This window comes from Protopterus annectens, chromosome 4.part1, assembly GCF_019279795.1.
Source record: "Protopterus annectens isolate FY-2018-M chromosome 4.part1, PAN1.0, whole genome shotgun sequence".
NCBI classification, from domain to species: Eukaryota; Metazoa; Chordata; order Ceratodontiformes; family Protopteridae; genus Protopterus; species Protopterus annectens.
Window position 1 is genome coordinate 486598976 of NC_056734.1, and position 18647 is coordinate 486617622.

The window sequence follows — 18647 nt, forward strand, 5'->3', positions numbered from 1 at the left end:
AGGACACCTTAGGAAACCCTGTAAACTGCAATAGCCCCACTACGTTCGCCCTCACTATGCTCGGGCTCTCTTCGCTCCACTCCCTGCCCCCAATTCCCTCCCGTCCCCAGTACATCTAAATTTATAGTACTATAGCCACTCCCCCACTTTCTATAGCCAATCCCCCACTTTCTAGATGCTATCTGCTTTCATCTGGGATAATTACACCCACCCCTATTCTACTACCTACATTTTAATAGCACCTATTAGCTTTCATCTGGCATTCTCCCATCCCCCTTCCAGTACCTTTACCTCACCACTCTATCTTCTGGTGTTGCATCACCAGGTAAAACAGTTCCTTAACTCACTAGCTGAATTACAGATAATGATATACTCCTCTTTACTACCCGTCTTGTTCACACCATACCTCCTTACCTTGTATGAAAACCAGTTTCTCACGGGATTTCAGGTCCCAAAAGGCCATACTATCACCCCAGCTGTAAATCCTTCCACCTTCAACCATACTTACAGTACCAGATCCTATCCAACATCTTGTTCAGTCTATCAACATCTCAACCCCAGGCACATTAGCTCTAGATCCAAACACTACCACAAACTAATAAACAAATTCCTGAAGTTCATCACCAAGTATAGACTCAACCTAATACTTGGTGGTGATATTCACCCCAACCCTGGCCCATTCACTTCAGATACACATACCCCCTCTACTTGCAATCTAAGCTACAAACCTACAATTAATAGGCCAACTAACTCTCTCCTAGTCTGTCAACTCAATATTAGAAGCATTAATAACAAGGTACATGAATTGCATGCACTTCTGGATGTCCACTCCCCTGAGATTCTCTGTTTATCTGAAACCTGGTTAAAACCTAACACTAAAGACAATGAAGTGTTACCACCTGGGTACAACATACACAGGCTGGATCGTGCTTCGAGGAAGGGGGGTGGGGTAGCTGTCCTCTATAAATCTGAGTTGAATGTCACCATAGATGTAATACAACCTCCTCAGATTAATCACTCAGAGATGCTTGCCACCAAATTGCAACTTAATAAAAATAAATGCATTAATATCATCTGTATGTACATTCCCCCAGGTAACAATATATCTACATTTGCAGATATCCTGCACTGGCTATCCTGTCACTACCCCCAAGAAACCCTACCACTTGGAGACTTTAACATAGACTGGGGCACCTGTTCCTCAGAATCCCCAACCACCCATATTAACCTGCATGCATTTACACAAATCATATCCCCCCCTACCAGGATAGGTAAACCCAACCAAAAAGAAAGCATACTTGACTGGGTACTCATAAACAGTCACCCCCAACTGTACACCTCTGGTACCCTCCTTAATATCCTAATCAATCACCTTCTCACATATGTAATTAAGCACAAAACCATTAATTCCCAACAACCCTTACTCAGAAAGGTTAGAAACAATAAATACTTTGACCCTGCCATATTCCAACAAGAACTAAACTCATGTAATTGGTCTATTCTAAAACACCTCCCCTTAGAGGAAGCAGTAGCATACTTTAACAACAAATTCCTTGAGATCCTTGATTTGCATGCACCTGTTCGTTCAAAGAGAACCAAGGCAAAAACTGCACCATGGCTTTCTATAGAGTCTAAACTCAAAATTACCCTTAGAAACAAAGCACGGGCTTTATGGCTTTCTTCTAAAGACCCTCAAGATCACATTAAATACAGGCAATCCAGGAACGAAATGCAAAAATCAATTTTACAAGACAAAAAACTATACTACTGTAATTTACAGACAGTAAATCAAAATAACCCTCAGAAGTTTTGGGCAGGTTTAAATAATCTGCTACATCCTGGACAAACTTCAACCCCAGTCCCTGCTGCTACTATTGATAAAACCCCTGAAGATGTTTCTGATGGTTTTAACCAATTCTTTACTGAGACAATTCAAGGCCTAGCTAGCCAACTACCTCCTAGCTCCCCTGGTCCTGAAAGTAGCACCCCTAGAAACCTACTAGCGTTCAGCTTCCAACCAGTCGCCACTTCACTTATCCGTACCTTGATCAAAAAATTAAAGCCCACTGCACTTTCTGCTGATCAACTCCCTGCTGAGTACCTACAAAAATCAGCTGATGCTATTGCTTACCCCGTCTCAATACTAATCAATCGAACCATAGTAGAAGCTAAAATTCCCACCATCTGGAAAATATCCTATGTAATCCCACTTCACAAAGGAGGCAGCTCTACTGAATTCTCCAGTTATAGGCCAATAGCTATACTCTCTCCACTTGCAAAGATTATGGAAAAATGTATTCATAGACAACTCATGCACCACCTAATCCAGAATCGCCTTATAGCAGACACTCAGCATGGCTTCCGTCCTCATCACAGCACTACTTCAGCCCTCCTAGCCTTTACTAACACCATAAACCATAATCGCAACAATAATTATATATCCTCAGCCCTCTTTTTGCATCTTTCCAAGGCATTCGATATGGTTGATCACCAACTTTTAATCCACACCCTGCAAACATTCTGTCTAGATACTGGAGCCCTCCAATGGTTTCAAACCTACCTGAATGGTCGACAGCATGCTGTCCTCTGGCAGAACAAACTCTAGCCTTCTACCTAACACCCTTGGAGTACCACAAGGCTCTATACTAGGGCCCTTGCTGTTCTCCATCTTCATTAACGACCTTTATACTGTCATCCCAAAAGTCAGCTGTATCCAATATGCTGATGACTCTACTCTGATTTGCTCAGCCACATCTCCAGAAGAGTTATGGTCAGCTACCCAGACCACCTTTAATACAGTAGAAAACTGGCTTTCTGAACATCATCTGATCCTAAATCCCAAAAAAAACTAAAATGCTGTTATTTTCACCAACACATAGGTCTACCACTTTCACCTTTACCATAAAATCAAACGATGGCACAATAATCTCCCCTGACCGATCTACAAAATTATTAGGTGTCATCATAGACAATAATCTAAAATTTGACCTACATGTTAACCAAACTATCAAAACCATCAATAAAAAACTAGGGTCACTTTACAGAATAAAAGCCTTCCTAACCCCTCCAGCTAAAATTGCCATAGCTCGCTCTCACCTTCTTTCAACCCCTTCTGTATGCATCCCCTCTACTCTCGAATTTAAACAAGACTGTCCTTAACAAACTCTCAATTTGCTACAACCACATTGCCAGGTTTGCCACTGGGCTGCCTTTTAGGACACATCATTGCATCAATCTAAATTAGCTTGGGTGGCTTGAACTACCCAGCCTAATCCAGTATAACTGACTGATTATGGCCTATAAAATCCTCTATAATCCGGACAATACCCCTGCACTTAAAAATATTATCACCCCCTATAACAATCCTAGACCGCTTCGATCCTCTAACAAACTACTAATTCAGACTAGCAAAATTAATAACACAGCCGGTGATTCTCTCTTTGCAAACTCTGTAAGTAGAACCTGGAACTCTCTTCCAGCTGATACTACCTTACTTTCCACCTTAGGTCAATTTAAAACTAGACTCAAACAACATTTGTCACTTAACTGGCTATGTCAATGTATCAAGCCTGGCTAACTCTCTCTAGAATGTGTAAAAATCTGTTAACCAGTTTACTGTGTAATTTAATTTAATTCTGACTTGTGCTCAGGATTAACTGTAACCTGTGGAACTTGTTTAATTTGCTTACTTATGTAATCTCTGTAAATAGTCTGTTTGTAATATGTGATGCTGGTATTATGTAATGCTGTATCTGCTTACCCTTGGAGCTTTTCTCCCCGAGCCTCTGCTGAAAATGGGCATGCATCCAGTCGGACTATCCCGGTCAACAAATGTAAAATAAATATAAAGTGAAAAAAAAGCAGTGTTAAGTGTATTCTTAGAGGAACTGTTTGATGGTGGTCCGTGCATTCCAATGCATATTGATAGGAAAATAGACTTTTGAACATTGCTAGAAGAGAAAATAGTTATTTAAAAGTATTAAACCATTATCAGATTACATTCGTTGAGTTTTGTTTACACTTTGAAAAGGTATAAAACAGTTTCATTCTAATTTGTTAAGACTGTCTGCTGCCATTAATGGCATTCTACTTCGCCAAAATAATGACTTGAATAATTAGAATTTGTTGTGTGTGCGTGTCTGTGTGTGTGTGTGCCTGCCTGCGTGCGTGCATGCATGTGTGTGTGATACCAAGTAACTGTTGTGTATCAAGAAACTATATTTTTAATTATTTTGAAACCTTGCAGTAGTTTTATTCTGTAGAATCGAATAATGTTGTACTAGTGCTGCAGTTTTAAAGAAATACCATACAGGGAAAAATTGGGTGTTTCCATATTGCTGTTGTATCTCTTACTGTTCCGGTTCCATAATTGTTAATGCTGGACCTGTATTTATTTCTGTTGCAAGCAATTTCATGAGCACTCTTCAAAAGGAAGTTATCTTGCTTTTGCAGTTAGGTTTATGTTTCTTGTTTTGACTTGTTCATCCCACTTCATACTGTACACATCATGCATACTTAATGCATTCATTCAGTAAGATACAGATTGTTTTGTTAAACACCAGGAAGAAAACCGTTGTAAGCGTCAAGCATGCTAGACATGGGTTATCAAGCTTCAATGAAATGTGTACAAAGTTGAGCTGGACAAACTGTTGCCCCTCAGAAGTTTTGCACATTGGATGTTCTTTGTGTTTCACTGTTGCAGTCATCACATTTGGGTTATCCCTGCCAGGGTAGCCCTCGGCCGGCTCGTATACCAGAGACTTAGTATTTCTGCGTCTGTTGCTGTTGCTTCAGGACTGACGTCACTTTGTCAGTAGTATAAAGTAAGGCAGCCGACTCCATTACATCAGTCTTTCTTGCCGTGGAACCTGAAGCAGAAGCAGTTAGCACGAGTGCCGGTCGGCCGCTACCTGAGTTTTCATCTAGCGAATTGAAGTTGAAGTCTTCTAAAGCTGAGTACCCCATTGGGGATCCTTTTTTCTTGCACTAACCGATGTCAGAAAAAGTTAATAGTTGTTTTGCTGTGGAAAGCAAATACCACACCGAGACTTCCATTCTTACTGCGTCACTTGTTTAGGCCCAGACCACGACGTCCCCCTTGATGTCGCTTCTGTGCTTTGTTAAACACCAGAACTATCCATCATCGGGCCCTTATTGAAGCCATGTATTTTCGCGTACAGTCCTCAAATTCTGCTATGGCTTCAGTAAGCCATCTGACAGCAGATCTTCTGAAAAAACGTAAAGATAAAGACAGACTGCACAGGTCCAAACCTACAGCGACGCTTCCGTTAAGTTAGTCGTCAGTTCTCCAGTCCTCAGTGAGGTGCTTTCGCAGCCCCTGATGCCCGCTTCTGTGGATTCACATGCCTCTACTGAGACCCTTTCGGAGTCCGGTATACCGCAAAACTCTTCTTCCTATCTCGGATGGGTCGAGAGCCGCTGAGCAGGCACTGGCTTCCGAGGAAGTCCTTCGCACTACCGATTCTCGACACAAACTGACGTCTTCTTTTGTGACTACCGTTCTTTCAAAACTACTGAGTTTCTAAGACCACCCAAGAAACCGACGAACTACTCTCAGACACCTGCTTCCTTGCCCCCGTCTCAAATGCTTAAAATGGTGGAAGACTTTATCATGCTGATCAGGGGAAGCCAAGCTACCCCATCCAAAAGGAAAAGAGATCTATCCGTTATAGTTCTGTCTGAACAAGAGTCAGATGAATCTGATGCATCTGAATATGAAGACATGCAACCCCTCTCTTCTCATGAGGATTGTGATGCAGAGGATTCTATTCCTTCAGCCTCTCCACCATAGGATTTTTCCTTTGGGGAAACCCTGCATACCTTAAGGGTGCATTTCCAATGGGAGAGTCAAGACTACCCTTAGTCAAAAAAGAGACTCAGGGAATTCCTAGATCTTCCACAGCACAGACACTTGGCCATCCCCTCAGTCCTGGATGTTGTGGAGGATGTTTTCATGGAATCCAGCTTGACTTCTGACACCACACCCTCCCTTCTGCACCCAGAAAACCAGACAGGTACTACAGAGTCCCTGACTCTCACACATTTATTTTTAAAAATCCAACTGCTGGCCCTGAGGTAATTTCTCAAGGACCCAAAGGGATTAAAGTAACCTCTGTTAAGAATCCCACCCACTCAGATAGGAATTCCCGAGCAATGGACAGATCGGGTAAAAAAGTATACACCTCAGCTACTCTTGCTATCAGGGCACTAAATTGTCATTTCCATATGCTGAAATTTCAGCAACATACCCAGGAACTCTCTAAACAAAAAATGTCTTCCTTACCTGCTTGGGCAGAATCTAAAGAATTACAAGAGTTACTGCATTCTGCAAGCCAAGTAACTAAACACACCTTGCACTGTGGTTTTGACGCCCTAGAAGTTTCTTGCAGGGCAGCAGTCGCCAGATCTGTCATTAGAAGCCATGCATGGCTTAAGGAACAGCCCCTGCCAGACAATGTCAAATCTGAATTGCTGGATGCCCCTTGCACAAAGATAACTTATTTGGCACTAAGGCAGAAGTCTTAAAAAAGATGGAAGAAAAAGCAAAATCTATGCAAACAGTTAAGGATTTCTTGCAGGTACAGCCACCTAGGTTCATCAGGCATTGTCCCACCAAACATTGGTCCTTTCCTGCTCTCAGTAAGCCACTCCAGCCTAGGACCAAGGGAACCAGACCCTCTAGACAGCAGCCACAGGGAATGCAGAGATCTAAGCAGTGGACTACCTCCACTTCAAAAACCAGAGAGTTCTAAGCTACCCTCTTATAGTAAGAACTCTCAATGACTCGCCTCCCCCACTCCTCCCTCTTCCCACCTTCACTTACCCCTAGGAGGAAAACTCTCCTTTCACACAAGCATCTGGGCCACCATTACCATTGACCACTGTGTTATGAACATAGTATCCCAGGGATACAAATTTTCCTTCCACACCCTTCCAACCCCAGAAGGGTTCCCAGATCTACTACCAAGCTAGTGGGCAGAGGCTCAAAAGCAAATCCTTTCCCTGCTTTCTTTGAGGGCAGTAGAGCACGTTCCTGCAGAACAGATAGGCCAAGGTTTGTACTCCAGACTTTTTCTGGTACCCAGAAATGAGGGCACCTGCCGCCCCATCCTCGATCTATCCTTTCTAAACACTTTCATGGTGATCCCAAATTTCATAATCCTCACCCTCCAGCAGCAGCTACCCATGCTCTCCAAGGAGGCTTGACTAGTCACCCTAGATCTAAAAGAAGCCTACCTCCACATTCCTATCAGAGAATCATGCAGGAAATATCTCCGTTTCAGGGCAGGCTCTCAACACTTTCAGTTTTCTGCGCTTCCCTTTGGCTTATCTACTGCTCCCAGAGTTTTCACAAAATGTCTGGCTCCAGCCATTGCCTTTTGCACAGAAAGACATATTCAGATTTACCCGTACTTAAACGACTGCCTTATTCAGGCAGACAGCCAGGAAAAGCTGCTCAAGCACCTAGCCTTTGTAAAGAACTTACTAACCTGTCTGAGGTACACAGTCAACGAAAAGAAATCCAAACAGGTGCTCACCGAAAGGATTGTCTTCCTGTGAGCAAGCCTGGACACAGCATCCCAGATGGCATTCCTTACACCAGAGAAACAAATTTTCCTGACAGCCTACTTCTCTCAACTAGCCACCAGGCCCCAGCTATCTGCAAGGAAGATCCTGCAAGCTCTGGGGTTCATGACATCTTGCATACTACTCATTCCATATGCCAAGACAGCATATGAGGAAACTTCAGTGGTACCTAAAATGCCTTTGGTGTCAACACACTCAAGACCTGGAAACTCTTCTACCTATAATTCCTTGCCTCAGAAAAGATTTTCTTTGGTGGGGAACAGCATGCTCCCACAACAAGGTACTGCCTTTCTCACCCCCCCCACCCAGACCCTTACCACAGATGCACTAGACTCTGCTTGGGGTGCAACCCTAGACAGCAGGTGCATACAGGGCCAATGGAGCCCACAGCAAATCCCTCTACACATCAGTCAAAAAGAGATGATGCCTGTCCAACATGCCTTGATAGCTTTCAAGCCCCTTCTCTTTCAAGGGGCTCTCTTGATCAAAACAGACAACACCACTGTGATGTGGTATATCAACAAGCAGGGAGGGACTCACTTCTACCTTCTATGCAGGCTGACCTTAAACCTTTGGCACACAGCCTCTGCCATGCAACTACACCTGTTAGCACAATTCCTACCAGGCTCTTTCAACTTATTGGCAGACCAGTAAAGCAGAAATCTTCTGGACCCACACGAGTGGCAGCTCAACAGAAGAACCTTCATCCTAATAACTCAGAAATGGGGCACTCCGAAGGTCAACCTCTTTGCCTCCCACACCAACCATCAGCTCAGCAAATTCTGCACCAGGTAGCATCACTGTATGGATGCAAAACCACCAATTAATAGAATACGAAGATGGAAAACCACAACCAAACGGGAACCAGGATCCAAAAAAAGTTTATTCTTCTTTAGCGCCTCGACCAAACCAGTCTTCAAGAAGTATACAGTGCTAATGAGAACATTCCCCTTAAATACCCCACCTTAATCAAACAATTATAGCAGTAACTAATTACTTAAATCAGATATTTCCAAGCCATCACAGCATGGCTTGGAAAGTGGATGTCCTGTCCTTCCCCTGGGTCAGTCTAGCGGTCTATACCTTTCCTCCACTACCTCTCATCCCCAGGGTACTGCTCAAAATAAAGGAGGAAAAATCAAGGACCATTCTTATAGTTTCAGACTGGCCCTGGCAGCACTGGTACCCCTTGCTGCGCAGCCTGTCCCCACTGCCCCCATGGCATCTTCCTCATATTCCAAACTTCCTGACCCAGAGGGAAGGGGAATTCATGCATTCCCAATTGCAGACACTCAATTTGGCAGCTTGGCTTATTCCCTAACCCCAAAACAATCTGCCAACCTCAGTAAGCAGGTTCTAGATGTTATCCGTGAGGCCAGACACCCTAGCACCAGAAAGTATTTTGCTGACAAATGGAAAAGGTTCTGCACCTGGATCCAAGCTAAGGGAGCCAGTACGGCACAGCCCTCCCTCCCCCTCATCCTGGATTACTTAGCTGACCTACTAAACAGTGGTCTCTCTTTCTCCTCTATAACAATTCATGCCTCTGCTATTTCTGCTCATTTTCCCACTGAGCAGCCCCTTTTCTCGCACCCTTTGAATAAACAGTTCCTAAGATGGGCTAGCAACTTGAGGCCAGCCAGAAGAGCACCAACACCAGCTTGGGACCTTAACTTTGTATTGGAAAAGCACACCCCTCCCCCCTTTCAAACCAGCTTCTTCTGCAGAGCTAAAATGTCTCTCCTGGAAGACAGCATTCCTTCTGGCCAACACTTCAGCCAGAAGAGTCTCTGAGCTGCATGTGTTCATGGCTGTAGAACCCTTCATCATCTTCCATGCTGACAGGTTATCCCTCAGAACTAACCCATCCTTCATGCCCAAGGTGGTGTCCAGTGTGGCTCTCAACTAGTCCAGTGATTTGCCCACCTTTTTTCCTAATCCCCAGAACAAGGGGGAAAATATTCTGCACTCTCTCGATGTGCACAGACAGCTCAGATTTTATCTAGACTGGACTAAATCCTTCAGAAAGTCTGATCAATTGCTGGTTAGCTTTGCCACAGGGGCAGAAGGCAAAGTCATCTCCAAACAAACCATCTCCAAATGGATCACACACTGCATCCATTTCTGCTACAAACAACATGGAAAGCCTCCCACCAAGGGGGTCAGGACACACTCTACCAGAGCAGCCTCCACCTCTGCAGCTTTCCTCAGAGGAGTCCCCACCAGGGACATCCTGGAGGCTGCCACTTGGACGTCTGTTCACACTTTTACCAAGCATTACCATATGCCTCTCTTCTCCAATTCCAGGGCAGGGTTTGCCTCTGCAGTCTTGCAGGGCATCCTAGCCAGCTCCTAGCTTCCTTGACTGCCTCCACCCTTTTCCTCAGCTTTGGGACTCTACCCAAATGTAATGACTGCAACAATGAAACACGAAGAACATAGTACAGTGGTGTACACTTACCATAAATGTAGATGTTCGAGTGAATTCACTGATGCAGTCCTGGTTTCCCTCCCTCCATCCCCCTTTCTCCTTTTTGTTTACAAAGGACATATTGGTATTTATTTTCCCCTGGTAGGGCTCTTCCACCAGAACCTGGCTCCTGGGGGCTCCTGGCAGGTTAGGGCAAGAAAAACTGATGTAATGGCGTTGGCTGCCTTACTTTATACTACTGACGACCTGACGGCAGTCCTGAAGCGACAGCAACTGATGCAGAAATACTAAGTCTCTGGTATTCGGGCCGGCCAAGGGTTCCCCTGGCAGGGATAACCCAAATGTGATGACTGCAACAGTGAATACACTTGAACGTCTACATTTATGTTAAGTGTACACAACTATACTTTTTGCATGCAGTGGCACTTGCATTAAGCACTGTGTTCTCTAGCTGACATACCCAGTTAGGTAGGGGTTCTAATCTCACTGTAGCCAACTTGTGTGTGTGTGTTGGGGGTCTAGTCAAAAGAGCATAACTGTATATCCCTTCAGTCATCAGTACAATCCCATGAAGTACCAATATTTTATGCTGGAGAGAGAGATTCCTGACCCAGAGACTCCCCAGACTCTGGAATAGACTTGCCCATACATGTCAAGCAGAGCGGGTCTTTGGCCCTCTTCAAAAGGAACCTTGACAATTGGATGGGAGAAAGGAAATTCACCCCAGGGATCACGTCAGACAGGGGTTCAGGGAAGTAAATAGTGTGGAAAGAAATAGCCAGGGAATTGTTATGGCTAGGCTTGTATAGGCCCTAGGGCCAATAGCCTAGTACCAACCTATAAAACTATGGTGCGTGTTAGTTAGAATTATGTCTCTCCTATCATGTTACCCCAGTCCATCACAAGTTTAGATAACATTCAGCATAGACAAATGTGCCTGCTGCTTTCTAAAGTAGAAAAGGAGAGGTGCAGAAAGTGTTGGAAACTGAAGATGCTATGTGCATTCATTGGAATACGCCCCCCCCGCTTCTTCTTCTTACCAGATATACTGTGCCTTGTTTCTGAAATGAGCATTTGCTCTTTGCCTCCTGGAGTATGCACATCAATCTTCTTGGACTGTGATCTTATTTCTGGAATTATTACCTATGAAGATTTCCTACAACTTAAGAATGCAGTTAAGAAGTCAGAGGTAGCTAGAATACCGTAAAAATTTAGCTATTGGTAGTTTAGGATTAACTTTGTTAAAATCAGTGCTAAGCATTCTGAAAGTTTTAAAATCCTTTGTTTTGTATTTCCATGTGCAGCTGTTTATTTGCTTTGTATTTAATCTTACAGAATACTTACCTTATTTTCTTTTTTCAAATAAAGGATTTCATTGCTTTTTGTCAAAAACTTGTGGACAGTGGTTTAATCTGAAGTACACATATGTAAAACTGTATACTACTTTCTTAATACTTACATTTAACAGTTGTTGCTGCTACAATTGCTGACTTCTTTTTATTGATGTGTACAGTTTACTACCTCTCTGTTCTTTATTTCACTATGAAAAATTTTACATGGGAAGCACCCACAAATGGTGAGTTAGGATGAGTGTACTACCCTGTTAACAAAATTTAAAGTAAAATAAGTAAGGGTAAGGTAGTATAGGGGTTTTTAACTGTTGACTTCTACCTTTCAAAGAGTGACTACTCAAAACTATTTCATTACATTGGCTTATCTTAAGAGTGAGCAGTAGGTGCGTTCTCAGCTTGTTCAATTGGTCGAGCTGGAGTCAACATTACCCAAAAGGCAGGAGAAAGGGCAGTGGAACTGGAAAGGTTTTATTAGCCCTTGTTGGGAAGTGTTGTCCATGTTCAGGCAAAATTATCTTGGTCAAGTTTCATTCACTTCTGATAAGATGAGATGGCAGTGGGTTGAATCAAGGTATGTGAAATCCTGCGAAGCCAGTGATTATAACTGTGCTCTGCAGTTGTTTGTTCTGACTTATTTGGTTGTTACAAATGTTGGGCAAATCCCAAGACAGTGGTGCACATTTTCTGTACACTACGGCCATTTGCTCACTAGCTATATGTCAGCCAGTGCAAATCATGAGACATCAACAGGCTCTGATTTATACGTTTGTCATAATTTGCCATTTCTGTTCACATTGTAATAGTTTGACCTACTGGCTCTTATGAGGGTTACCAAAGTCAGCTGTTGCAAAGGCAAGCCAGTCAAAAGTTCACATAAGACAGGGCAAATTGTTTGAGGGTAATCAGAGAGAGTGCATCAAAACTCCTGCCTTTTGCTAGTTCTGTGATATCTGAGGTAACATGCATAGTCTGATGTGCAGTGAGCCAATAAGATAATTTATCGCTGCTGTGGTATGATCAGATTAAATGAAACAGGATTAGCACTTAATTTGTACAGGCTTTCCATAATATCATTTAAACTACTTAATTTGTACAGACTTTCTATAATATCATTTAAACTACAGCCCTCTGAAGCTTGAAAATGTCACTTGGCCTCTGTTTATGAGATGCTTAGTCAGTCCCATAATTAAAGAACCTCCAGAATCAAGAGGGTGTATTTTGAATAGCTCTTCATTGTCACAAGCATTTTGTAGTTCACTGAAGTGGTGTTATGGGGGCTGGCTTGATAAGTTTATGGTTATTGTCTGCTGGTCTAACGCAAGATGAATGACCAGCTCAACTTCCTGGGATGATCATGTATTTTTTAACATCTTTATAAAATCATCATGTTTTAAACAGTAGCACAAGTATAAATACATCAATAGAAAAGAAATTAAATAGGAACATTTTCCATTATTATTATGCAGTCTACATATGTTTTGGTTTCAATTTTCATTCAATCCTACATTGCATAAATTGTTGAATTCCTGCCTTTCTTTAAAACTCACTCCTCCTGAACATTATTCTGCATACATTGTTCCCACAAATTCCATTTATTTCTGTGAAATTTGTCCCTTCCCACCTTTAGTGCTTTTATCTCCTTTACACTGTTCATTACTTAGTTATGATTGGTTTAGATTTTGATTTCCATTTTCCAGTAATTGCTTTTTTTGGTAGCCCGTAGCATTAGCTGGTCATCTTTCATAATGTTACACTGAGATTCTAACCTGCAGCTCTATAGTAAGCTAGTTTTACTGGTGAGTAAATGCTAACAGCTGTCTTTTGTGTTAACCTTTCATGATAGCAATTGCAATATTTGGCTTTGCATAGCTTATGCAAGATTTTACCTTCGCAGTGTGTTACTTTTTCTATGAAGCAGTAACCTGTAATATCTTGTTTCTTTTAAGGATTTAGTACTTCCAAAGGGCAGCTTGTTCGATCAATATTATATCCAAGACCAACTGATTTTAAGTTGTACAGAGATGCATATCTTTTTCTACTTTGCCTTGTTTTGGTGGCAGCAGTCGGGTTTATTTATACTATTGTCAACAGCATATTAAATAAGGTAAGTATTCATAATATACTTTAAACTGATGCTGTGATTAAACAAAAATGTGATTGCATTTTTTACATTTTGAGAATTTGATAAGTGTGTGTAAAGGGAATATGTGATTTCATAGCCGTAATAGTTTTATCAGTTAAGCTTTACTCTTAGAGGTGGTGGCCATAGAAATTACTGAGAAATATGATAGGTCATATTGCTGGTGTAAAATGTACTGCGTGTAAAGAAATAGTTATATTATCCATTTAGAAAACATTTTGAGAATTTTGTTTAAAGGCTGCTTTGTTTAATATTATATTTTTCTATTAGTACTGATTTTATTATGAATTTTTTCAGCAGGCCTTCTTCCCTTCTGGAAAATTTACTTGGATTTCTCTTATTTGCTGCTGTAGTTCCTCATATTTTATTGCTGTACATAATAAGCAGACTACAGTTTATCTCTCACTTTAAAGTACAGTAAAATTTAGATTGGAAAATGTTGCCTTTGGGCTGTTGAGAACCCTTCATTTTGCACAGTTTGAAAAGGACTGCACTGCACCTTGCCCTTTTCTGTTCCATTGAGAGTGGTATTAGCAAATGTAAAAGGTACAGGTTTGTGGCCAAGGCAGTGTGCTATGACATTTTTCATTTTATTATGTTGGAAAGTAAACAGTAGTTGTGATCATTACCAACATGGGTACTCTATGCTCCATACCAGAAGTATATCCCCCGTTGGTAAGATCAGACCATAAATTAATTTCACTGGATATCCACATCCCGACCCCACCCCCAACCCAGAAAACCACAGTGAAAAACTTCTCAAAAGCGAACTTCTCACTTCTCAAAACCGAAGTGGAATCCTTCAAGGCCCCAGGGCCAGTGGAAACTATGGTCCAAACTGCAGAATCCTATATAAATGCATTCTACGGACATCTCCAGGAATGCATGGATCATGCTATCCCAAACAAAACCAAGACCCAATCATCCAAAGGCAGGCGTCCAGTCTGGTGGACCCCAGCCATAAATAAACTGTACAACAGAAGGAGGAAGCTACTACATGATAGAGCAAAATCCCTAATAGGGAAGGCAGCTCTGATCAGTACTAGCAAAAAATTACGATCCCTCATAAAATCCTCCAAGGCCAGCTTCGAGAGAAAAATTGCACAGGACACTAAAGACAATCATAAGGCTTTTTTCAGTTATGTTAGGAACCTGGGATGCAACTCCCAGACTTGTTCTGAGTTGATTCTAAACGACAAAAAATACACTGAACTCACAGACATCGCCAATATCCTGGCAGACAGGTTCAGTGCAAACTTCTCCACCACCCCCCCCCCCCAAAAGAACAAGTATCTATCCCGGCAGAGGGCTGCCTCCCAAACATCTCTGATGCTCAGGTGAAGGCTGCCCTCTCCAAAGCAAAAAACACTGCTTCCATGGGACCAGATGGCGTCCTGGGTTGCGTCCTACATGAACTCCAAGAAGAATTAACCCCTCAAATAAAACAGCTGTACAATCTCAGCCTCACTACAGGATATGTGCCCACAGAATGGCGTACAGCAACAGTGGTCCCACTCCACAAAGGTGGAGCCTCTACGGACCCTGGAAACTATCGCCCCATAAGCCTGACTAGCCTAGTCTGCAAGGCTAAGGAGAGGATCATCATAGAGCTCATAAACAAAGACATTTTGGGGACCTACAGACACTAGATCCTACCCAATTCGGCTTCGTCAAGGGCAGATCCTGCCTTTTGAACCTGGTCGACTTCTTTGAAACAGTCACCAAAGCCATAGATGAAGGGAAGGTTGTCCACACAGCCTATCTGGACCTAGCAAAGGCATTTGACACAATACCCCACTCGGGCATCATAGATGAGCTATCCAGCTTAAATATAAACCCCTATGTCACAAGATGGGTCGCAAACTGGCTCAAAGACAGAACCCACAGAGTGAGAGTTGCTGGAGCCATGTCAGACTCGAAACCGGTCACAAGTGGCGTCCCACAAGGTTCTGTCCTGGCACCGCTCTTGTTCGGTATATACTTTTCCGAGGTACAGGCCAACGTGGGAGGACTATGGCTTACCAAGTTCGCAGATGACTGCAAACTGGGCGCCATAATTGACTCTCCAGCTGACACAAACATCCTTCAAAAAGGTCTCACAGAGACGGATAACTGGTGCCAGAGCCATGGTCTAAAGCTAAATGCCAAAAAGTGTATAGTCATACCCTTTGGCAAAAATAATGTGCCCACAAATTACCACATAGGCGGTAACCCATTAAGTACAGAGAAAGTAATTAGGGATCTGGGGACCCAAGTTGATAGCAATCTCTCCATTGACAACCACATTGCCAAAGTGGTTAGAAAGACCTTCTACATAGCCCACCTCATCATGAAAGGATTCACATCTAGATCAAGAGAGGTAATCGTGCCCCTTTATTCATCCCTCATCAGGCCTATCATAGAATATAATGCCCCTTTTGGGATGTACCTTACCCGACACCTGCAGCAATTAGAAAGACCCCAAAAGTACCTCACCAAGAGGATCAAGGGACTCGAGCAGATTCCATATGCTGCTCGGTTAAAAAAACTCCAGCTCTACTCAGTTGCATACCGCCTACTTCGAGGCGATCTATGCCTGACATATAAAGCTATGTCCAATCCAGAATTAATGAACATGCTCCACCTCAGTAAATCTAAATCCCTTAGAGCCACACGCTCGAGGGACTTGAACCTCAGCACAGAAATAAATAGAACTTGCTGGAGGGACAGATTCATAACCCAGAGGCTCCCTTCGCTCTGGAATAGAATTCCAATTCATGTTAGGCAGAGCACCTCACTGAATCTCTTCAAGAAGAATCTTGATGAGTGGATGGGGGATCGTAGCTTTGTCCCGGGGATTACTTCCGTGCCACTATTAGACAGAGGCACAGTAAACTAAACCTTAAAAAGGGCACAGTATACTCAAATCAAGGGGTGGTGTAAGCCAAACAAAATCGGGCTAGGCTTGTAATTGCCCCAGGGCAGATAGCCTAGTATGAACCTATGAACTGTCTCGTAAATAGTTTTAAATTAATAAGCACATTAGCTATATCTAGTCGAAAATTTGGCACAAAAGTTGTTCCTTTACTAAGGAACTGAAAAATGTGCATCACTAATGCTCATTTCTGTATAATTATATATAGTAAAACCTTGTTTTTTCACCACTTTATATACCATTTGATCATACGTATTATTAAAACCCATGACACTCGAAGAAGCAGAACTTGCTTCAATCATTTTGACACCTTCACCACGGGCATCCAGTTGACATTCAACAACATGATCCAACAAAAAATCACTATAAATAATAGTGGATACATCAACAACATCAGAACATAAAGTATAAAACAAGTTTAATGATAACCCCCCCCCCCCCCCGGCCATTCCTGTTGTAATAGTTCCGTGGAGCATTCCTGCCTCCACTGTTACCCCTGTTCAAAAGTCTTTCCGATCTCCTTAGTTCCATTGGTTGGTCCAAAAAACAGTAGTGGTTATCAAACACTTCTCCATACTCTGTTTCAACAACATTTTCAATTTCACCACCATTAATGTCAGTATTACTGTACATAAACACATCACCATGCTGCTTTTATTTTAACCCCACTGGGTAAGCACCATTCTCCCTGTAATCGTTGGTGTCTCTCAACAGTTTCTTATGTTTAATACTGACATTTTTGTTGACAAAAGCTTCAACATTAAGTACTTTACAAAAATTATCCTTATGTTGGAAAAACAGTAAATCTTTAGTTATACTTTTGTGGAGAACAGATATATCTTCTTCTAATTAAACCAGTTTACTGTCATTGTTATGGATAATGATGTTCATCATTTCCATATCTGTTTTACCAAATAGTGCTACCAGTTCACGATGTGCTGTTGTCCCTATTTCCACACCCATGAGTTGCTTCCATATCCTCAAACCTTTCGGTAATTGCTTCAGCGTCAACGATTTAGTGAGGAACATGTTATCGAGTTGTAGGGCTTGAAATTTAATACATAGCCTCTCGAAATTAACCATCTGTTGTTTAAGTGTTGGCGTCTCCTTCCTTGCTTCTTGCGAACCCGTCAGTTCCATATCCGGCATACGGAACCAGCTAGTGAAGTCACGTTGATCTGTATCCCTCTCAGGGGTTGGATTAACCCTTGTTGTCACTTTTCCACCCGTTTGCTGAGTAGAACTCATGGCATTGTCCATGTTGGTGTGAATGACCTGAGACGTACCTCCCTGGACTACATGAAAAGAGACATGGAGGAGCTCTCCGATCTTGTAGCCTAGGCAGGTATGACCCTAGCCCTGAGTAGCACCCTGCCATCACCCGGAATGATACCACAGTACAAGGACAAAATGATTGACTTCAACAATTGGCTAAGCTTCTGGTGTCATTTTAAGGGAATCCAATATCTGTCTGTCTGGGATGACATGATCAACAGACCACGATGCTTTGCAAGAGATGGCCTGCACCTGTCGCCCTTGGGATTCTGGATACCGGCAAAGGCTCTTGCCACCCCTATAGTGCCTTTTTTAGGCAAGGTTCAAATGACAAATTCATCACCGTAACAGGTACAAGCAAGCAAAATCTGAGGGTAATACTACTCAATACTAGAAATCTAACCCTCATAATGCACTCACTCGAGGCACTCCTTAAAATGGAGAACATCGACATCTGTGCAGTGACAGAGACCTGGTTCAAAGCTCCAGAGAGCACCCCTGCATTACCAGGCTATAATTCATACCACACCTTTCGGTTCCCTAACCCAGACCGAAACACTAAAGGCGGAGGCGTGTCCATATTCATTAAGGATGTCCACGCCTCCAAGCTAGTTGCTCAGCATAATGCATCCAAGATTATCTTAATGCAACTAAGTCTGGACAAGACCGCAATCCAAAGTGTAGCTTGCTACACACCCCCCACCATGCCCCAGGATTACCACTCCTCCTTTCATGATGAACTGGAAAATATTAGGGTACAACCCAACACTGTAATAATGGGTGATTTCAACTACCCCATCATCAACTGGGAAAACTATTCATACCAACTCTTTTGCTCAACATTTTCTGGAATTCATAGATTCCAATGCCTTGGATCAACTTATCCACACCCCCACCAGGAGCAGCAATATCCTAGACCTCCTCATT

The 18647-nt window shown here is 42.6% G+C and overlaps 1 protein-coding gene across 1 annotated transcript in view; it reads left to right on the forward strand.

Annotated features, from left to right (window-relative positions):
• Nucleotides 1-18647, forward strand: part of ATP13A3 (ATPase 13A3) — a 2707264-nt gene that overhangs the window by 1168241 nt on the left and 1520376 nt on the right. The window contains exon 13 of the mRNA XM_044070296.1: nt 13338-13495. Within this exon, the coding sequence (XP_043926231.1) occupies nt 13338-13495 (158 nt within the window). The remainder of the gene's footprint in view (nt 1-13337; nt 13496-18647) is intronic.